At 39.9% G+C, this 23,273-nt stretch overlaps 1 protein-coding gene across 3 annotated transcripts in view; it reads right to left on the bottom strand.

The window, feature by feature from the left end:
- The window catches only part of abcc8 (ATP binding cassette subfamily C member 8), a 40,876-nt gene extending 18,529 nt beyond the window's left edge, over positions 1–22,347 (bottom strand). For all 3 annotated transcript variants that reach the window (XR_015844137.1, XM_088299272.1, XM_088299273.1), the window contains exons 1-14: positions 22,021–22,347; positions 19,989–20,151; positions 18,079–18,220; positions 16,551–16,672; positions 14,674–14,840; positions 12,448–12,690; positions 9,930–10,118; positions 7,618–7,782; positions 7,381–7,536; positions 5,954–6,088; positions 4,690–4,852; positions 4,175–4,215; positions 2,590–2,735; positions 684–798 (exon numbers count right to left, since the gene is read on the bottom strand). Coding sequence is in view for 2 of the 3 variants with exons in the window: in XM_088299272.1 (XP_088155398.1) it covers positions 684–798; positions 2,590–2,735; positions 4,175–4,215; positions 4,690–4,852; positions 5,954–6,088; positions 7,381–7,536; positions 7,618–7,782; positions 9,930–10,118; positions 12,448–12,690; positions 14,674–14,840; positions 16,551–16,672; positions 18,079–18,220; positions 19,989–20,151; positions 22,021–22,044 (1,971 nt within the window). In the remaining variant the exon portion in view is untranslated. The remainder of the gene's footprint in view (positions 1–683; positions 799–2,589; positions 2,736–4,174; positions 4,216–4,689; positions 4,853–5,953; positions 6,089–7,380; positions 7,537–7,617; positions 7,783–9,929; positions 10,119–12,447; positions 12,691–14,673; positions 14,841–16,550; positions 16,673–18,078; positions 18,221–19,988; positions 20,152–22,020) is intronic.
- Positions 22,348–23,273: the final 926 nt, after the last annotated feature.

Below are 23,273 nucleotides of genomic sequence, written 5' to 3'. Positions count from 1 at the left end.
TTTCACAAAAATCAACTCACTCAAAATGTTTATATTATTCAGGTGCTGTGTTTGTCCTCTACATCATTCCACATATCCCCAAAAATATTAAGCCTACTCATGTACTGCTCTAGGGCAGTATAAATCCAAGCGTAAGGAACGTCTGCCATCTAGTGGTGATTGGTGATATTACAATGTAAAGGGGCCCTGACATGTTAATCTTTTTGCTGAGGTTTTCATCATAAATATGAATTGCCTCAGCCTGACTAAGTCCCCAAAGTTGAGAAAAACGACCCATGCTTCCCTTGCTTATTGCGCAGTTACAGCAGAACTATGGGGGGGGGGGGGGGGGAACGGAACGAAAAATTTTTTATTTATAATATATTTTATGACACAATACATTCGAAAAGAGAGTAAATAACCATTTGGTCATTTGTAATTGTGTGGTATTATTATGTCTGCAGTGCATGATTTATGTTTTTTCCCCCACATAATGCCACAGGGTATGTGTAAGGGGAAGTAATATGACAATATGGGAAAAAATGCTGAGTGGAAAAAAGTGCATTGCAGACAATGATAAAACCAAAAAAAACAAACAACAACAACAACAAAAAACCCAACAACAATTCTACAACATTGCACTCATCACAAGTTGCATACATGTTAAATTCATAATTTTTCCATCATGAGTACCATGCACTTACCAAAGCCTGGTACCTATTTTGGTTATGGTTGTTGGAGCCCGAAGTCATCGTTGTTCTGGGCTCCAGCTCATCTCCAATCTCATCACTTGAGAAAAACTCGCTGAGCTTTTGAACACTGCCGGTCATAAAGAGAGCAAGCAAATGTTGAGTCGCTTTGGATGAAACGTGAACGAGAGAGTAAAAGACTATGTGGCAGTATTCTTTTTTTATTTGCACATTCTATGATACATCTCATGGGAAGTTATTTCTGCATTTTAATTGCAGGTTGCAAAAATTTGATTTCAGTTTACTTAAATGAATAAATGAATTTATTTAAATGACACCCACGAGCCTGTGCTCATGGAGGAAATTGACCATTTTATTGAACAATGGAGGGCTCATATGAAAGTTTATGGACGTGAATCAAGAATAAAGTTGAATTATTACGAGAGTAAAAATGTAATCATGGAAGAATAAAATAAAATTTTTGGATGTAATCACAAAGCTACACTTTAGAATACATTTCAAAACCACTAAATGCTCTGATGCAACAAGACCACCATCAGCAGCATGAATAGTTTAATGTGACAGTTTTTTTCCCTTATTTTAGTGCTGTCAAGCGTTTACAATTTTAAACAACTAAATCGCATAATTTTCTTAATTAACGAGCCATCCGATGACTTTTTAGAGTTAAACTACCGAAAACTTTTTTCTTTCTTTGTCCTCGCTCCGGTGACTCTCTAAATTTGGCTGCAAAGTGAGCAGAGGTCAACTGCCACACGAAGGAAATAAAACTCAGTTAACTGACTTTTTTTTTTTTTTAACACTTTACATAATTTAAATTAATGTCCAAAGTTAATGCGTTAACCTTGACAACCCTAGTGAATCACTGCCATTGACGGGTATAGTAGCCAAAAAGTGCATTCAGTTTACCTGGGCTGGTAAAGAATGAGTTAATATATAAATGTTTACCTATATTTGCTGCTTAAAAGCGTATAGAGATGCACAATGGCTAATTTCAGAATGTTTTATTTAAATTTATGTGGAAATGTGTTTTAGGTTGCACTACTTTAGAAAATAAAATACATTGAAATATATGTAATCTATTGATATAACATTTAATCTCAACACATTCCTCCCTGAAAAGACAACTTTCCTTTCATAATCTATTCTCATTTCAGTTTGGTGAAGCGTGATACTTATACATGTATTTTTTGGGGTGTCCTTAAAAGTTTTTTTTTTAAATATATGAATGTTAAGAAGCTGCTATTTCTCAAATCCCTTCAACAATTCATGTTGCCATTTTAACCAAATTACATAAAAAGTAAGTCCTATATTGTGTTTGCAGCAACGCACGTCGCCATAGGACTTGCCAAATTGAGTTGAGTTACATTTGCTTCATTTTATTGTGCACAACTAAATTCTCATGACATCATGTTGCTTGATGGAATATTTACTATATTTAAGGGATTTAGTGTGGATATTATTCATACTGTACATGCCCTCATTGCCTGGGCAACCTTTGCTTAATCACATAATGGTCTCTTTGGGGAATAAAGTTCCAAATAACGCAATTATGTTTTATTAGCAGCCAGTTTATTTGTTATTGTCAGATAGTAATAAATTGTTTATGAATAATTAAAGGATGCTCTCTGTAATAATAAAACATTTTAATGACTACAATGGGCTTATAAGTTAACAAATATAAAATATTAATTTAAACACAATTTTGTAGATACTCAATGAACTCATGAGCTCATTGTGAAAATTTGTCCACTTTAGTGACTGACAGTCTGACATGTGACATTCTTCACAATAAATGCTTTGTTTTTTGCAATCTGTGTTGCTGCTTTAAGGGTGTCATCGAGTCTGTTTTCTCCCTACAAAACCTACCGATGTATCTTGGCTGTATTTCTCAGTTCCTCACCTGACAAGAGCTTTGACGGTGGAGCGCACGACACTGGAGAGCAGGAAGAGAGGCGTGACCAGGATGTGAAAGAGGGAGAGCGAGGCGAAAGCCACTGCTGGCGACAGGTCGGCGTCCTCCGAGATGTGCACATGAACAACAAACGTCTGCAGAATGAGAGGGCAAACAATGACGAAGAAAAAAATTCTACAGTTGCCTTCTATTCACAAAGCAATCGCTAAATGCTTGTGGCCTGTGGAGATTTAGGATGAACAAAATGGACTCTATTTGGTATAGTGTTGAGCAAGGTGAGGTCTAACGCTGCATGGAGATAGGTTAGAGCTTGTGTTAATATTTTCGCAGACAAGCAGTCAGAGTGTGGCGGATTTTAAAAAGGCTGTTTTGCTCCGTTGTGAGCGCGAACACAGCTCACTTGATTCGCCGAAACGACTCCTCTCATTTCCTTTCGGGGTGCGAGAGGCTCATCCGTGGACGAGAGAAAAGATTTTCTTGTCTCTGGTGGCAGGTTGAAACGTGCAATGTACATTCATAAGGAACTGCAAGCCGACCTCCATTGGCGAATTATGTAACGCTGGCTAGGACAATCACAACTCTGGGAAGTGGGCACTTTTAAAATGTTTATTTTATTTTACTTCTTTGTTGGAGGTAGGGTTATAAACACGGTTCCGCTCCTGCAGTGGACCCCCAAATACTTGCCACTCAGAAACATTCATAAATTTTTCAATATACAGTAGTTTTTAATTAGGTTACATTTTTTCGCGTTTTTTTTTTTTTTTTCTTAGCAAGCCCCAAACCTCTGTTTTTCATGTAAAATGTAAATTAGATGCTAAAAATATTTATTATAGATTTTTTGGGTGGTTGTTACAAAAAAAAAAAGTATTTTTCTTTTCCCAATACATTCAAACAGGGGTCAACTATACGTGGATTTATGTCATTTACAGGCCAGCATGGTCCCTAACCCCCGCAAATAGCCGGTTTTGATTGTATAATTTAAGTTGTAATATCACTATTCACTTCTAGATGGCAGACATTGCTTAATTGCACTGGCAGAGGAGAGAAGGTGGAAGAGCCAATGGGAAAAATGTCAGAGGTGACAACAAGCTTCACGCTGGCATGGTCACTGTAGATCGAGCAAGATGTTGCCACAGTGGAAAAGTACTGTGAACACTGTGAAGCCTCATTTCATATACGTGGCTTTTTTCTTTTTTAATCAATTCCTATTTTGCAGTGTTGTTCACAACATTCTGCTCTGCAATATGACACGTTTCCAAGACATTTAATGTAGTTTCAGTTTACAGGGGTCTTAATAAATGGCCAGCTACATTTATCATCCTTTAAGGTCATCCCCTTATTTCCTGTCTGACTTCATTTAACTTGTCAAGAGTCTACAACTATGAAGGTCTTCTATTAATATATAGGCATAACTACGTGCTAAGTGTTTTTGGCACCAAGCCTTTGAGTCGGTCACTGTCAAATGTCAGTGGACTCTTTGCGTTACATGGGCTGAGTATGGAGCCAGGTGGACTTAAATATCATTGCTTATACACTCGCACAATAAGAAGCCAACACAATATTTCCCACTCACCGTCAGCACAGCTGCAATTGGAATAGCTGCATTCATGAAGACTGAAAGAAAAATAGACAGTTGGTCATGAAGAGAATTTTTTTTTTTTCTTTCTGTATATGTGGCACTGTACAGTGTGGAATGTACATTCGAAAACTAATTATTTTTTTGTCAAGCAAGATACATCCAACAGTAGGGCATCGTGTTCAAATATGCATTCAAGAAATATCACGATCTGAGTTGCTTTGGATGGATGGTTTTTGGATGTATTGTTGCCATACTCTCAAATTTTATCACTCCCACTGTTTCATCTTCAGCTATAAAATTAATATTGATCAGGAATTGTATCACAGAAATGGAGCGTTTGTTGAAGATTTGACGAAGACCAAAATGGGGAATGTTTTGTTATCATGGACTTGGAATGAAATCAAATTCAATTCAAAAGTCAAGTTTTTCTATCTTTACTTTTTGATCTGTTTTAAAGAGGACAGTTCTGATTCATTATTATTATTATTATTATTATTATTATATCTTACTGGATATAGAAGTGTAAAGCGCAAAGGCCTGCAAGCTGGTCAATTCCTTGCTCCTGGTCTCCTCCACACTGTCACAGAAGATGCGTTCCCAGGCGTACAGCTTAAGTAATTTGATACCACGTAGCAATTCATTGGTTTTCTTGAGGCGCTCGCTGGAATATTCCTGAAAAGTCAGGGGAGAGATGATTTTATTTTTTATCCCAATGACCATAAACTACTCATAAAACTTTATGGATATTCCACTTCCAGGCGGAATTTCTATACTGAACCAAAAATTTTATGTTTGCCTCCATGAAGCATGATAATGATCCTGATCATTTGAATCAGGTGTGTTGGGGGGAAAAAACATGTAAAACATTCAGGGTAGGTGTCCCCAAGGACAGAGTTGGTGTCCCCCTGCTCTTTAAACTTTGCACGTAACCTTAATTTGACCTTCTCAAAGGTTTTGAATATGCATGTCCAATTTATCATTGTTTCTGTATTTTTTGTACAACTTGGTGTTCTCTGACAAGAAGATGAAAAATGGGTTTTTCATTTTTAAACCTAACACAATTTGATACAAGTCATAGGACATTCATTCACATCTATTTTCCTTCTTTGCCATTTCCATTCTCTGTAAAGTTCAGAGGCCACTTCTGTCTTTGAAGCATTGAGTCTTTATCTCATCACGCCAAAATGTGAACAATATGATGAGTAGGACGCTTATAGAAACATTTTGCCATTCAGCTATTTGTTCCTGAACAGCAAGTTGTGCAAAAAGGAAGTGAAATCTTGAACAATTATGAAGTGTGTAAATTCAAAAGTTCAGAGGTCAAAATAAGCTCACCGGTAAATGTAAAACTGCATTCTCAAATTCATAATTTCTCTCAAAGCTTTTTTTTTTTTTCATTAGTTTAGTATATGCTTAACTGACATCATTACATGCACTTCACTACTTTGTAAGATGTCACTTTATTACCTGGACGAAAGTGAGCAAACCAATGTTGACAAACGCTATTTGTCAAGTTCAAGTTCTGACAGCAGTTGGGCAGTGGGTGTAATGACCTGAGAGAGCGAATTCAAACTCATTCAAGGCTCTACCTCCTCTCAGTGAATGAATGAAATATAAACAGCTCAACTACTGTAAATCGCAGACACGTGCACAAAATGCAACTGTTGATCCACATCATGTATAGGTCAGCGATTTTACAGCCCAATCGACCTTTCTGACTTGCCCGTCCCGATGGCACGACGACTTAAATAGAAGTCTGCCAATGGTACTCACCAGAGTGCTCTTCTGTGTTTGTGACAGCTTTGTGGCAACAAAATACTGAACAGGCGCTAGCACAGCTATGACAGTCGCTCCTATCAAGGCACTGATTCCCAAGAGGTAATAGAGCAGGATCACTCCCACTATAATCTGTGAACAAAGTAGGAAATGTACAGTGCATCAAAATATGTCAGAAGGAGCTGGTTGTCAGGGTGATGTGCAACAGAAACGCGGGACGTGAGTTGAAATGCTCCATGAGCAAGAATGACAAACAAAAGAAAATAAAGATGATTCATTGTTCAGAATCTAGACAACATGTAACAATTATTCGAGATCCAATCAAATCATCTTTACAGGCTGTGAGCACGAGCCATTGGACACTCCTCTTAGTCAACAAATGAACTAGGTTTAGATTGAACACCTTGTCAAAGTTTCTCCAGAATTCTCCATATTTTTTTCATTTTGGACGACTGCTTTTAGCTTTTTTATTCCCTGTTAGGTCAAGAGCTGTCTGTCCTTTGGAAGTTCAGTGCGCAGGAAAATGAAACACCTGCATGATGAACTACAGCCATCTGCCGTCGGAGGCTTCACACATCCACTTTGACATAATGGGACATGTCACAGTCACACGACCAAGGCAGTTGTGAGAAGAGGAGGATGTGATTTCCTCTCATACGTGACTCATTAGAAGCATCACCTTGCACAACAGCTTTCCAGGAGGCGAGTATCATTTCCTCCTGAGACACGAGATGGTTGCTAGTATACTGACACGTGACTTTATCAGTATATTGCTGTATAAAGCTCTGGCATATATGATACAACTTTATTTATATGGCACATTTCACGACAGCTGCAGCATGTAACAAAGCGCTTTCCAACATGGATTTGGTAACTAACTAATGCACTTGACCGCTTCATAATTATAATGGTTTAATTATTCAGTGAACTACATGAAGTCTTGAATCATCAAGTACATTTCAGACTAGCATCAGGGTCAGAGTGGCACTCAACTTGCTTTCAGCCAAACCTTTTTACAGTAAAACTCAACTGTGAAGCTTGCGTAGGAGAAGTAATGCACAATAATTACTATTATTGTTATGCACTTTAAAAGGGCAAAATGGGGCATTTCCTCTAATGGGGACTGTTGTGGACTATTTTGAAGTCTGACTTAATATTCATGCCAGGCACTGTGGCGCTTATGTTGAAGGTCATTTTTGAGATTTTTAAATATTTCCTGCTAAACCTCGTACATGAGAGCAGAAACACTGTCTGATGCAGATGAAAAAAAACTGTAGCGAACAAGTTTTACATGTTGGCAAAAAAACAGCTAGACATACACAATTCACGTCATAAACAAGACACAATGCATTGACATTGAAATACTAAAACAGAAAAGCAACTAATTCCATGCAGCAATTGACATAGAACCTAATTTTTCCTACCTGTACTGGCATAGCCCACAAGTTTGGGCAGAGGAAGAAGAACCACATGAGCTGGTTGGTATCTATGGCAACCAGGTTGCAAATCTGAGCAACTGTGAGCTCGCCCATGGACATGTTGGATGTGCACAAGCGCATGATCTTATTGTAGATTTTGGTCTGAGAAGATAACAGCCACATGACGGATGAGTCATTTTCTCAATTCGCTCAATTTCACGGTAAGTTCCATCGGCACACTACCTGTATGGCCCCGCGTAGCTTAATGCCAGTCTCAATGGCCACATAGTAAGACGCCTGGAGGAATGTTCTTTGCAGGAGCAGTGCAAAGAAGAGTAAGACGGCAAGCACATAAGCATTCTCCAGAAACTCCTTGGAGGAAATAAAATAAATCCCCAGCAACCTCATCTGGAAGGACAGAGTGGGACATAAATCGGGAGATTGCCTTTGCTTTGATGTCACCTAAATTGGAATTAAGCAGCATTTGACACCTGAAATACATGCTGAAGTTTAAATAAAGATATATGTTCAAAAGGGAAAATGATAATATGTCAACATCACACGCAAGCATCATAATGCGAATCAAAGCGCGGCCGAGCACAAATTATTGAGAAGTTTGAGATGAAAGGAGACTCATTCTCTCAGCATGGATATAGGATAAATCATCCTGAAAGATTCATTGTCCTGGGATGAATTGCAAATGATGAATTTATTAGTTTAATATCACACCAATCAATAATTTATAAAAGTCAAATGAAGCAAATATTTAAAAAAAAAAAAACACACATTGCAGCATTTGAAACAAAAGCACTCATAATTACACATGTGATGTGCATTTCAGAGCATGGAGCACCTTGAACAATTTAGCAGAAGGCAAAATACATTTGAAAACCATCCTCTCGGTTTTCTCAAATTCTGTCCAAGGGTGATTGGCACAGCAAAGCCACACTCGTCTCACACGGATCGCACCGCCTGGCTCGCAACACCTGTCACATTCTGTCCATTTTGGTTCCGTCACAAGGTGCAACACTGCTTTCCCCACTCGACAATATAGAGATAAAATCTAGCCTCTGTAATGTTGGAGTTGTTGTACACGTTTTTTTCTGCACTTTTTGAATTCTCTCGTCTCTTAAAAATTGTAAGTTCCAATTGTATATGGAAATAACAGATGATATGAAGAAAAAAAAAAGACATACCAATCCACCATATGGCTTAACCAAGCCACCAATTGGGACATGTGACGAACATATCAATAAATAAAATAATAACACATACAATTTAACTTGGCCATTGGTTCAAACTTTTGACTCAAAAATGCTCAAATTGGACCTATTACACAACAGCCGGTTTATACTATTTTCCACTTTAGCTTGTGATGTTCCACTACAGCAGAGGGAGAATTTCTGAATTTGTAATTAGAGAGCTACTCTCAAAAGTTGATGCCAGAGAATCGCTCTGATGTGATGAGCTGCCTTCTGTGAAATCCTTGAAATTGAGACAGGTCCTGCAGCAATACGTCTTGGAAATATTTAACAGGTCCTAAATTAGTGTTCCACCCAAACAAGCATGGCAGATGGGAAGAAAGAGCATTTGAAAGGTCAATCTTTGGTAGGAATCAGAATGGCAGGTGATACCTCACTCAACGTTCGAACATGCTTGAGTGGGTTTATTTGCCGAAATGCGGCAACAACAACAAATGTGAACTATTGATTTTTCATGATAGAAGATGAATGTAATTTTCACCCGGCTAGCAAAAAACAGACCTCATCATTGAACAAATTCTGTGAAGGTAAGAACATTTCATCATTGCGAGCCCAAAAAACAAAAACATTTTTACATATTCACATTCAGTTGATCATGCTGTGTGATAGAGGTGCGTTGACGTGATGAAAAACGAGGATTTATCTTTTGGAGAATCTTGATTTCAAAGTCCTCATCTCAATAGAAGAATGCGTTTATGATTGAATTAAACAATTTCTTTTTTTCTCTTTGGCCGTAATACTCATATATAGATACTATTATTATTTATAGTTACATTTTTGTATTTTATCAAGGGAAAACAATTTTTTCACTAATTTGTTGATGTATTTTTACACAATCAATTGCCGATGACTGAAATGTAATAAACAGGATTTAAAACAACAACCATAACAGTGTCTGAGCTTTTCAAAACATATTACATGGTCAAATGTTTCTAGGTGAGCTGTAAGTTTCAAAACTTCCAAATTTCCAAGCTGACTTTCATTTGAAAAATTCTAGAAAACGAGGCGCACACTCTGTTGACATCTTTTTTTGGGGGATGAACATAACGCCATGGATAATACCCCAGGATAAAGTCTAGCTTCGCCACAGCATGAGACTCAGCATTATTTTAGTGTTTTAGGGTTGTAATTGTATTATGTTCTTAATTTATTGTTTTAGCTGTCTTAGTTTTTATGTCAGATTTTTTTTACTTCATGTACAGCACTTTGTATATAGCTACGGTGTTCTATAAATAAAGTTGGATTGAGCTGAGTTGAAAGGTCTACATTACATCATGCCTTCGAGGCTCTCACCGGTTGCTGGATTGTTCGGTTGTCCTTGCTGATGTGGTGGACGATGCCAGAGATACAGAGCGGACCGGCGAAGCCCAGCAGGTCGGCCATGAAGCGGAATGTGATGCTGAGGACGAGAGGTCTGCCAAATGCTTTCCTCAAGGCCTGCCAGATCCACTTGGGTCCCTGCGGCGCCGTGCCCTGAGGTCTCTGATGGGAAGGACGGACAAAAAGAAAAAAGTTATTCTTTGGGATTTCTCTGTTGGAAGACAATGTAAAATATTAATCATGACTCAGCTAAAAACTATGAACGCATTTAATCTTTGCCTGTTGACTTGGGGCGAACGGTGTACTAAACCCTTGACTGGTCACCGGTCATTTACAGAGAGCAAAAGTATGCTTGCAGCAAAACTGCTGCGGCAACAGAAAGATGAGCTTCAACATAGATGCTGAATCAGTCAGCCAATTCAACGGAGCGCTTTAAAAGAAGATCATGGTCATCAGGATTTCCACGCTTCCCGCTGCTGCTGCATCATGGGATACACTGATCAATGGTTGAGCACAACAACCTCAGAAGTTGACAAACCATCTTAGCAATGCGGCGGAGGAGGATAGAATAGGAAGTGAACTCTAGTTCTAAGGATGACACTTAATTTTGTTATTTATCACCACAGTGTAGTGTTACACCTGCCAAGTTTAAGGTGATGGGTTATGTTTTGATCACTGAGGGTTTGCCAGTTAATAAGACCGGTATAACCTATTTTCAGAAAAAGAAGGGGCATCAACGCACAAAGATGCAGCTCAAGAAATATAAATTTGTATTTCTGAACAGCTGCGTGAAAAGAATGTCTTCATAATTTGAACGGATTTCTAGTTGCATTGGACTTTGTATTAGGATGTGTGGTTTGTGACCAAGTGTTAGTTATTTTCTCTGTCTGATTCTATGAACAGTGTCCCTCAGCGACTTGAAAGGCGCTCACAAATAAAATGGACTATTATAATAATAATTGAGTGCTGAGCAATGAATATATGGCACTATCTCAAATCTCGCAATAAAACACATCATATGAAAATATAAATAACAAAAAAAAAAGCATAGCCAAGTAGTTCTATTTTTGGGATACCACTTGTTGTCAAAAGGTTTGAGAACCACTGTGCTAAATCGTTCAACAATGTGATGGATGTCTTTGCGCGGTACTTTTGTTTAATTCTGTCTTGGAACACAGTTAAACTGCACCGCACCTATTAAGTACGTATAGTTCTCTGCGAATTTGTTGAAAGATCAGTCTTGGTAGCGGTCCACACTCTCCTGAATGCCATTCTTTGCGTTTGTTTGTATTAGATGCACTCCATCACGTCCAACAACACAACAGCTTGGCTGAATGTTTCAATCAGCCATGATCATAGGAAAACATCTGGACTGTCACTGTGAAACTGTTGGAGTAAGCTCTCCCAGGAAATGTTCAATGTACTGCTTGTGTTTGTTCTCATCGACTGGACACCGATCTCATCAGTGCGTTGAGAAAACAGAACGTCTTTCCGTTTTAGCGCATATTCATACAGCATTCTGGCTTCCCATAAAGTGAAGCTCAGTGACGCCCGCAGGGGTCACCATGTCGCCTTGTTCACAGTAGAATGCGGATGACCCGCCGCCTTTTCAATGACCGGATCCAACCCCCCACTAGGATCGTTTTATCTCGCTTCTCAAGCGGAAGGAAGTGAGATTATGTTCACACCGGCCGCACGTTTAGCCATGACAAATGGCCGTGACCTTTCAAACGCTGGAAAGTTCTGACCCAGCCGAGGATGCCCTGTCATCTTCAGCCCTGACACGTGCTTCTGAAGAGAGACGGGAAGATGTGTACACTTTGAAACACTAATAGAAAAATCTAAGTACTTCCCAAACCGGCACTATCGCTACACTTCCAGTCCTTCCTCGTTTTCATGGATGTCAGACAGATGCGGGCTAATTTGACATATTGAAAAGGAGAAAAATGTCGCTTTGGTACAAGGAGGATGGGTGTTTTATTTTGTTTGTTTGTTTATTAGATGGATGAAAAAACTCACTTTCTGGTTTTGTACAGAACAACAAAAAAGAAGAAAAACAGTAAAAATACCAAAACTTTGAACTGCATGACTGCGAATTAGCCGTTTAAAACAAAAGCAGAATTATAATTTTCTGATTCGCTTTAGAGTGGATCATGCTAAAACGACAACGCCTAAACTCAAAACCCACCTGAGACCACCTGTGCGTATGCAACAGCATGAAATGTCCAGATTGTTGCAATATTGTCAGCCTGACACCATTTCCTCAATATCGAACTCAATCAATTGAATCAACCAACAGTCACACAGAATAAATATAAAATCCATTTGTGTGGTCTGAGAAAGTTTCATTTGCTGCTATGAAAATACCATCCAAAAGATGCAATTTGTCATTTTGGTTCAATAATACGAGACAGTAATTGATGCCTCTGCTCTATGCCACAGTTTCTCGCAGGAGTAACGCTTCACCAAATTATGACAGTAGCACACTCGCCTTCTGGTCTTCAAAGGCTTTGCGGAGCTTCATGTAGTTGGTGAGGGCCCTCATTGCGATGGGAAGCTTTCCAATGACTTTGAGGTCGATGGGTCGCCTGTGAGCCGAGGTGATGAAGGTGTTCATCCACCAGTAGGTGGCTTTGGACAGCAGATTGACAAAGGGCTGCAAAAAACGAACACCCAAGTCCTGAAGGTCCTCAGGGGGCTTCACTTCTGTCGGGTTGGCGAAACACATGTATCGCTGTAAGACAAGGACACACACGGCAAGTTAGTTTAACAAATTCTTTGTTGGCCCAGGGCTAAGAGACTCAACCTCATTGTCCACTTGAAAATGTGCTGAAGGATTCAAACTGGCTGATTAAATATCCTCCGATCAGTGTCTGAGTGATGCCGTGTGTGGTGTTGTGGTCACGAAAGAAGTTATTGGGTCAGCTGCCGCCTTTTTGTTTAAAATATCATAGTTTTTTTTTTCTACCAGTGTTCATCCATAACACAAATTCATTAAAAATAAGACAAAGATAAAGAAAGAAGAAAATCGAAATAAAAATGAGAAAACAGTGTTGCTCATTCGTGTCAAAGCATTGTATGCACAACTGTTGGCGATGCCAGGTGTTAAGTGAGCTGATGGCTTTTGAACTCGGGCTTTATTTATTGGCTTCATTTCCTCTGTGGCATTCCTCTTCTTAGTTGTACTTTTTGACACCAGAAACAATCAAAGCAGCACCAGGATGATCTCAATTGAACCACAGCTGCAATCTCCTCTACGCATTACTCCAGCCAAGCGCGAAACGATTTCCATGAAAGGTCGTTGAGCTTGTCAAACAAGATTAAATGAAATGAGAACAAATCATTTAATCTACTGCGTCATTCTGGTAAGTGTTGATTGTAGAAAATTCAACTTGTAATGCTACGTTGACATTTTGGCCATCTTTCCCTATATTCAATCCTTGCCAAGTTTCGTCACGGTCTGTCATAGTCGGTGTGACAGGTCTTAGTTGGAAGGTGCCGTGGCGTTACCACAAATGCCTGTCCGTTCCCTTACCGACCCATCACATTCTGATAGGACCCCTCATCTTTCTCAAGCTCCAATTAATGCGTGACACATTTTTCACATCCTCTATTTGGAGCACTGTGGTCACGGGGAACTTCAATGACGCACCCCTGACAGGCTCGGCTTTATACTCCCTCCGCGACTGCACCTGTCATGTTGTGGAACACAAGGTGTAAATATTGCACCAGCCCTATAAGCCGTCTCAAGAGGGGACGCTCTGTGAATGAAAGTAACGAAAAGGCCAAGCTTATTGGAGTGCAATGGATAACTGTGGCAAAATGTCCACGACATGCAGTGGAATGTGATCAAATTTAACAGGGCCACCAGGGAAATAAATAAGCTTCTCTACTGACTATAGACCACCTCCAAGTTGAAGTTTTTTTTACAGTTTATTAAATGCTGTAACATTTTGTTGCGTTCACCCCGACTGACCACGTTTCTCATTCTCAACGTGAATGCCGTGGTAAATTTTTTGCAAGTCTAAAAATCAGGCCTGGCATCCACACATTTACTGCCTGCCACGCTTGACGATCCTGTCAAAAGTCAGTGGCTTGAAATGTGATGCTTGGAACATGTAAATGTATCATAAGCAACACAAACACAGCCCATTACATTTTTGGGGATTTTCAAACTTGGTGGACGTCTGGACTCTAATGCTTTCTGTTCTAGTGTTAATCATGAATTGGAAACTTTCTGCTTCATTTATTGAATACCTGTATATTATTTTGAAGCATGGTGACTTAATGTGCTTTGTGATATTAAGGTCGTTATGCTTCATCGTGTGCAAAGCATGATGGGAGCATTGCTGTCACAGCTGTTTACCCAGAGGAAACAGAATCAGCACATGAGGTGTATTCAGCTCAGGGGTTAACAAAGATAAATATACTTGAAATTGTCACGAGGAGGAAAAGTGGAAAAGAAATCAACGTTGAACTGAATAATACAAAATGTGAAAATGTCAAATGGAAAAAACTCAATTTATTTGCTCTCTTGTTTAAACATTTCAGGCACAGTTCTGGCTCGCACAAAGTCAAAACAGTTTACTGCTCTGTCCGTTGGGGCCGAAGGGAAAAAAAAATCAGACGAGAGTAACATGAAAAAAAAAAAAAAAACTAAAATCCATCAGCTGTGTCTGCACACATGCGTCACTACAGTAAGCGGCGGCACACTCACCCTGCCGAGGATCACATTGATCTCCACAGCCAGCAGGAGTCCATAAAGCAGCACCAGCAGGCACGTGATGCAGTAGCGTAGCTGCCTGGCGCCGATACCATGCTCGGTGTATTTGGCAAACTTGATGGTTTTCATGATGAAGGCAAGAACCCAGTAGATAAGGAGGGCTGAGGAAAAAAAATATGTGCCAGGGAGGTCAGACAAGTCACAAACGTAATGCACTTGAGACATCATCAAGTGTTGGAATTTTAACCTTTGTCAAGATTGACTTGACTAGACTAGGTCTGTTTTTCCCGTCTTGTCCGTGCTTAACCTCCTGAGCTATACATATAAATAAACACAGGTCAAGAGATATCCACATACATAAAACATAATTGAATGTATTTGTGCAAATTGGTTTTATGCGCTGGTGAGTGAGAGTTGCAAGGCAACAGCAAAGCAATTGCATTTTCACCCAGTACTCAATTGTCATACGTGGGCGAGCAGTACAGCACAATCTCGCTTCTATTTTGGTCAGCTCGCCCCTACTTTGATCATCTTAAAATATACCCTCGCGATTCAAACAAGTATGCCTTATTTTAGAGCAGAGGCTTTCAGACTTGTAACCTAGAAATATTTACGTTTGGTTAATGGCGCCATGGCAAAAGATCCAGAGCAGACAGGAGGTTAAAAATTTGATTTATGGCAGTTTGTTATTTTTTACAAACAAATCACAGTTCTTCAATCAATCTCATATATAGTATTAGAAAGAAAAATACAAGTGCAAGCTTTCACTCCCATAATGACAAGTCGCCTCTGGTCTCTTCAAGGTTGACTTAAATATATACATTGAGAAGAAGTTTAAATAACAGGAATAATCCGTTAGTTATTCAAGGTGTTAATGATTTTATTTACGTTGGTTGTTACTCAATTTGTTGTTTGACTGAATCATCCGCATAAAATAAGTGATTGTACTCAACATTATGCATCCCTCATTGCAAATTATATTTACATTTACAAACTACTTTTCAGTGAAGTAACATATCAAGAACGGTTTTAATAGTTGATCGCTAAGTTGTAAAAATATTACAAGTGGATAGAATCTCTTAAAATTGGGCACCCATTGAACGTTTGTGCTTCTACTACAGTATGCAATTTGCAACGGTGGTTGAATAATTTTGCGCACTACTATATTTACAGTGGAAGGTCAAAAACAGCAAATTGTGGAGAATGGCAATGATTAAGTCCAGTGGAGGCTAAGTGTTTAGTGCTTCATTTGAAGAACATCCACAGCGCCAGAGGCAGTTCGTCTAATTGTGCTACGCCACTGAACCACTACTCTCTTGATAGAACGACTCTGACATGAAGACCTACTAGCCCGAGACGGCTCAGCAAGCCAGTGCAGCACTCAGAGCCGATTAGTTAATGATGCACACTGAAGATTTTGTTCTCATGAAAAAACCTATCTTGCATCTTTTTCTACACAGCAGACTCATTCACATTAATATCTGTGTTGGGAATAGAAAAACAATCAGGCAAAGCAGCAAATGCTCATTTGCGTAATGAAAAAAAGATGATTAATGTCTGTTTGGAGCACCGTGCACCCGATGATATTGCTTTCTATCGCGACGCTGTCTCATCTTGGGGCAATCAACTGTGGCGCGGGAAACACATTACTAAATCAGTCACCTCACTTTTAGAATCAGATCACCATGAAGCACGTACGAGCTCACATGCCGTTTGTAGTTCATTTCAATGAAAAAGTCAAAATGACAACATGAAATTTATTTAATCCTGGCTTTGCAGGGCATGACTGAAACCCAATAGAATGATAGGGTGCCCCACAAAGAAATGACAAAGCAAGGTTAAAGTGTACTGTAGGTGCATGATGGCTTTACCTAAAAGTAGTTTGGGGAAGTTAGAGGTCTCAATGTTATGATAGTAGACAATCGAGGTGATGCCAGCCATGAAGGCAAGACCTGCAGGCATGTACAGGTGAAGATGGAGAGACTGGCTGAACCTACAAGTAGGACCAGAGGGAGAAGGCAGAATTAAAAGTAAGTAAACAATGAGTCAAGCTCCTTTCTTGTGTCTCTGTCTATGGACTTGGTTTTAATTAAAAATTAAAAATCTATCACGTAACTTCTCACTGCTGGGATGTTGCTGTCCGACCGATCCATACTACAAACTCAGGTGGTTCTGGCAATGTTGATGGTTGCAAGAAAGTTAGCTATGCCCACTATTCCACCATCAATTATATTAGCGAGTGATGCCTTGAGTTTAATTCATTCCTCTCATAACTCAGAACACGAGTCATCCATGCCCATTAAAATGAAAAGAAATGTCATGCCAAGATCAAATAATAACATAATTTAATAGAATGTAAAAAAATCAATAAATAAACAGTCCATGCATGATTAATTAATTGAGTGGCTCTTTCTGGTGTGCAAAGTTTGGACACCAGGGCACAGCATAACTGAATCATGTAGACAAAGAAGAATAGTTTCTCAACTTCTGTAAGTGACTCACTAGGATGCTGTAATATTGAGTATTTTCCATGGAGGATAAAGAATATATGCCAATGAGTATTGTAGTATCTCTTTACATGTGTTGCTCCACCGTTTGTGTTATACATGTGTTGCTTAATAAAGGGTTCTGCAACAATCGATGCTAATTATTAGCATGGCAAAAGCGTTTTACCTCCGTATGTTCGCATTAAGCCAGCAGGGTTCGGGGTTAGGGTTTTTAAATTCACAAGTGTAATTCTCTTGATGTTAAGTCTCACAACAAACTCGAATTTCTTAAAGCGTATTTTGAATGATTATTGACTCTTTTCCAAACTGCAGCTTATTGTGAAGTCAGTTGAATGGGGTTCACAGCCACCAGACATGTATGACAAATTTGCACGTGCAAGTCAACGCAAAAAATTTGTCTCTCTTAAATCGGGTCGCTCGTATTTCAAGGGACCACTACAGTCATTCTAATGTGACCATATGAGGCAGCTAAGATATCACAAACAGCTCTCAGTATGACGCAGTGCGGTTATGTAACATTGCAAACTCCAAACACAATACTGAACAGATAAAATGCATCCCTTGCTAACAGTGTCAGTCAAAACTGAGCATTATTACGTTTTATTAAAACATGATTTTTAATATAAATTAAGTGTGCAGTTTATTTCTGGAAAATGCATCATGCTACGCACACAACCCTCACTGGTGTATAAACTAACTAGTGAAGTTTTTGTTATTTTTTTCCTTTAACCTTTAATGAACCAGGACAGCGTAAAGCAGGTGAGAGTTCTTCAGTTCACTTCAGTGAAAGAAACCTCTGATCTGCACACACTCCACACAAAGCATCTTACAAGGCAGCTCCTGTTTCCTTCCTACCCCCACATATGAAGTCATCAAGCAGAGATAAACCTACCCATCGGAGACAATGCCCTCAGCAATCTCACAGACAAGGATGAAGAGCAGCACAAAGGTGAGCAGCCAGCGCAGGTTGTGACCTGGGAAGTGAAGCCAGGTGCTGTGGTGGATGTGGACCTTTGAGCTCTGACTTCCCCAGCCTCACGTAGGAAATGAGAAAAGAAATGTTAAGAAAGTGTGACTTTAAACCGGTGGAGTAAAAACCAGGTCTTACTTTCTATAATTCTATCGCAGTTCCCTTCAGCAGCAGCTTTGCGCCTCAAAAGAATATTGTGAACCTGACTACTGATAAATAGTCAGGGAGGATCTTTTCTGGGCATTGCAGTGATAGAGAGGTGAATTCTGCTGATGCTTGACTTCCATGCCCTTCATCATAAGTGAGCTGTGTCAAGGTAGTCAAGGTGCAATCAGTTTTATGATTAGAAACGGGTGCATCTACATGATCGTTAGTGGAGTAGTTGTTGTGATATTCATCCATTCAAATCCGTACGTCTTTGGTGGCCTTGAGGTATGTAAATAGCGAGGAATAATTCGATTTTGAGTTGTGCTGCAGGATGAGATAGGGAGCAGAGTCAAGTGTACAAATTGGACACATGTTTTAAAGGTTCCCTCGGTCTACTCAAGGTAAACGTGAAAACTTAAAAGTCCCTGAGGCCTGCACAGGACAAGTAAAAAAACAGCTCAGGGTAATAAAAACAAAATGGCAATAAGGTGCAGCTGTCAGCTAGAATTTTCCTTTTAACAACTGATTTACTTCACATTTGCAGGCAGTGGTTTGCTCTTCCACTTCAGACTGCTCATTTGCTTCAATTGGCTCAATGGTTCACATTAACGGAGGACATATTACCTCCTAAATGAAGATTAAGCTGTGGGTTGCCACGTTGAGGTGAGAATAACGTCAAGCTCTAAACGTGCTATGAATATATGTTGTGCAACTATGTGATTTTAAAGGTGCTGGTGAAATGCATGGATGGAAACACTTTAAATGGACGCGGGATGGAGGATGATTATTTTATGAATAAGGATGAAGCGACGATGACGGAACGGTGGCCAGGTCGCAGAAATAGGACGGAAGACCGACGAGCAAAATATGATGTTCTTCATATCGCAGATTTGTGGTTCTACGGTTATCATTACACTTTTTCAATTTGTCATTATCAATACTCCTAAGTGCAAACAGCAAAGATGAAAATCCAAATGTTTCTCAAGTTTTGATGCACATTAAGATGAAGTTCACCGACATTTTCTGACATCTTGCAATGAGTATTAGACTTTAAAGTTTTTTTCTAAAGTCTCATAAATAATAAGCATACTCATTTAATTATATTACCTCATATGACATTACAAGCAAGCACCAACTGGATGTTCCACATTTTTCAAATATATAACAGGAACACCAAGGTAGTGTCAATCCAGTTATGGAGAGTGACAAATTGTTCATGTTTCATGCCTTCTCAAATGGACGCACATGCAGAGAAGCAAAAGTGGTGGCGGTTACACACTGAACTTTACACTTCATGAATGGGCCACAACATATTTAAGAAAATAATTACAACATCTTTTAAAATCTTTCATTAATTAGACCAGAAAACAACACCATATAGATCTATAGATCTTATTAATTGGATGAAAAAAGGTCAAACATGCTAATTGTAATAATTTAAGCTCTTGGACAAGATAAGACCACTGGGGGTGCTCTAGTTTGTTAATGTTAAAAGGCAAAGCAACCATCTGGGGGACATGCAGATGAAAAGAGATTATTGCTGAATTAATTTTCTAATTATCACAAAGGAAGAAGGTTCTAAAAATCTATTGCTGTGTTTGTAATTTTAGACCCACTGGCACTTGTGCTCATGTTCACTCATCATGTGAATTATGTGATTGGTGCAGGTGCGGGGCAAAACTTACCGATGAAGAGGATGGGGAATGTGATGAAGAGGAGGAAGACGTGTGGCACCACGTTGAGTGCGTCCAGGAAACAGCCGTTGTTCAGAACACCCCCGTCCACATTGTAGGCCACAGAATTATTCTCGCTCCCACAGAACGCCAAGGACATGGTGGAACCGGGACTCTGCATGGAGCCAGCGTGAGGAAGGAGAGCAGATGGAGAAGGGGGGGGGGGGGGGCGGGGGCGAGGAAGACCAGTAGGGGAGAGTGTCAGAGACAGATGAGAAACCCACATATTTTAAAATAGCAGAATGGTGTCTTTTTAAAGAAAACACTGACAGCCTCTTCAGCAGGTCCTGGCAATTTCCAGTGTGACCTCCTTTCTGTTCTCCCAGTTTGCAGAATTTGGATCCAGTGAAGAAGAGGAGGAATAGGGAAGGAGAGGGTTGGGGGGTCAGAGACAATCCCAGTCCAGTGTAACGGTAGCTCCCGCGCCTCCTCTGCAGTCTAAGCAGCTTTGGGGGTCACGATGGTGACAAACATCTGCATCCTGTCCGCCTGCGACTGCACACATCCTCTAAAAGTGAGGCTTCAGTTTTCGCTCAGCTCTGCACAGCTCCACTGGAACGCGTTCACACTCTCTCACATAGCTCTCACACACACTAACACGCGCAAACAGGGAGAGCGACGGGAGCATTCTGCAGTGCACCTGCTATTCCTGTCGTTTTTCAGACTGGAGCGACCTTGGGAGATGAGAGCAGGAGGGGCTGAATGTGCAGGCGGGCTGGACGAGTTAGCTGGGAAAGGCGGGAGGCTGAAGATGAGGAGGGGGAGGGAGAAAACACCAAAAGATGAATCGAGAGAGGAGGGACGTGCCTGCCCAATGAGGAGAGCAAACATCATACAATTGTATCAAGAGCAAGCGTGCTCATCTAATCCCCAACTTGGGTTTAAGCGTTGCCGTTTGCCGCCCTCTCTCATTCATTGAAGATATAGTGTCCTAGCCCAGAGACCTCGATTCCATTGATTGGGTTCACACTATGGAAAAGACATGAAATATGAATGCGTTCCTGCATGGGATACATGTGTTGTGTGTCCAGTTCAATGGGGGAAAGACATGCATGCAGCCAATAGCAGCACGCTTGTTCAGAGGGATCAGTAAAACTCACTTGGGAGCAGATTTGAATAATCCACACGGGAACATACCCAATGTTTTTTTTTCCCCCCATTACCGCTCAGAATGTGTACTCGGTAAGAGACAACGAACCGTTGCCATGAGTTGTTAGCAGCTGTTTTCAAATCACCACGGTTACAGGATTAGATGCGAGTGGTACACAGCTTGTATACATTCATTGAGTCAGCCGTGTGTTTTGATGCAGTATTTATGATTGCACTTTTCTGTTTCACATTTTTAGCTACGTTTTGATATGACAGACTACTGCAGGCATGTTGCGCCAGCTTAAATTAATCAGTTTCATGTCTCTGAAAACACAGTTGAAAATAGAGGAACATTTAATCAAACTTTGGTGGTGACCTATATCAATAATAAACTTCCATCAGAGGCGTACTTGTAGAGAGTGTTCAAGGAAAAGGAAACACGACCAGAATAAAATCCACACAAATTTAGGTCAACATAGCTTGGACATCACAGGACAATAAAAAATGTATACCGTCCTAAAAAATCAAACAGGAAGACAAATTGTGAAAGCACACTCATCCAACTCAGCTATTATAAACATGGACTTGCATGTAAACCTAAGAGGTGAAAGGTGAACGATTAATTTGTTGGAGCTCATCTATGCAAAAGCACTCAAAGGTATCAGTTTTTATCTCAGAGTTGCAGCAATCAGTGTTGGAAGTGATCATTATATTAGTGAGTGCAAGTTTTCCACAAGCTGTTGTTTTCGTGGCATTGCTGCACATAATGGCATTTAAACATTACTAAATCCGCCTTAATCTGAATGAAAATCGAGATTGCACAGGCAGATTAGGTATAATAATGCAAAAATGTGAATCGCTTTCCATATGTGGAGGCAGGCCATGACGAACCTACCAGTTTGTATCGTGAGATGATCATCGCTGGCTCCTCAACATTGCCACGTCCGTCACTTCAGATGGACAAAAGTGGAAAACGATACCAATGTGCTTCCTGTCATGAGCTCGGAGGGCAATCCAAATTTTGAACAGGTGGCGGTGGGCGCTTTGGAAGCGTGGAGCTATCCTCGGTGCTGAAGTCGGCTGCAACGGAGGCGAAAGATCACAAGGAGGTGCGAGGTAAAGAAGACAGACCCATTCCAGGCTTCACTCCCAGTTCAAGCAAAAGCCGCGCAGCGGCTCGATGCAATTCTGTAAATGGTAGCCGGACAAAAGTCACGTATGCAGCGCGAGTGACTACAGTGTTATATAACTGCATGGGGGAAAGGGATAAAACACACAGTACACACACTGCTACACATTGAGACCTACTTTTTGAAAATGGTTTAAGTTTCCCTTTAATGACACTGCAAACAATAATCAGAATGTATGCAAGAAACAAAGCTTCAAGCCAAGACATGACGTGTAATATGAAAGTAGAAATGGAAGGAAAAGCTCTACTGCCCCCTGTGGACACCCAACGACTGCACAACTACAGTTTAGCTGCATGATGCTATTCGTCCATCATGCTAGTTTATTGTTTCCCTGTCATGAGTGTCAAACTAATTTTCAATCATAGTTATCCTGTTACGACTGTTAAACGCATATACATGTTTCAGTAAAAAATGTAGTGCTCAATTTATGTCCCGAACATGCTTGTAACATCAGTTAAAAGTGAAGAAAAATGCGATTAGATTACACATTTTGTACCAAAATGAAACTCCCCAAACCATTTTGCTTTTGTGATGCACATAAAGTGATGTAGTGAGCTGGGTCTTAAGTTTGACTCATGTGCCCAACCATTAAGTCAAGGCACATTAGAAAATTCTCTCAGTACACCACCAAATTAAATAGTATACAAATAAATTAAGTAAAAGAATGAGGATCTCATCTTAATTTACTGATAAATGTACTCAGTGCGAAAAGCGGGTGAAACACAGATTTATTTAAAATATACAAATGAATGAAAACTGAATCTTTTTTTTGAAAGTGCATCTTTGAACGTGAAATGATACAAAAGTAGCAAAATATTATGTTGATATAATGAACATTAATGTATCAATTTATTACTGGCAAATTTCTGAAGCACGAATCAGCATGTTTGCCTCAAAATCGAGAGGTTCAGGGTCCAAAACCTTAGATCTTCTTCTGTGTGGAGTTCGTAATTCTTCA

The sequence above is a fragment of the Idiotropiscis lumnitzeri genome, chromosome 6 (assembly GCF_059441095.1).
Source record: "Idiotropiscis lumnitzeri isolate Australia: NSW breed Sydney's pygmy pipehorse chromosome 6, RoL_Ilum_1.0, whole genome shotgun sequence".
NCBI classification, from domain to species: domain Eukaryota; kingdom Metazoa; phylum Chordata; class Actinopteri; order Syngnathiformes; family Syngnathidae; genus Idiotropiscis; species Idiotropiscis lumnitzeri.
This window is presented reverse-complemented; position numbering and strand designations above follow the sequence as displayed.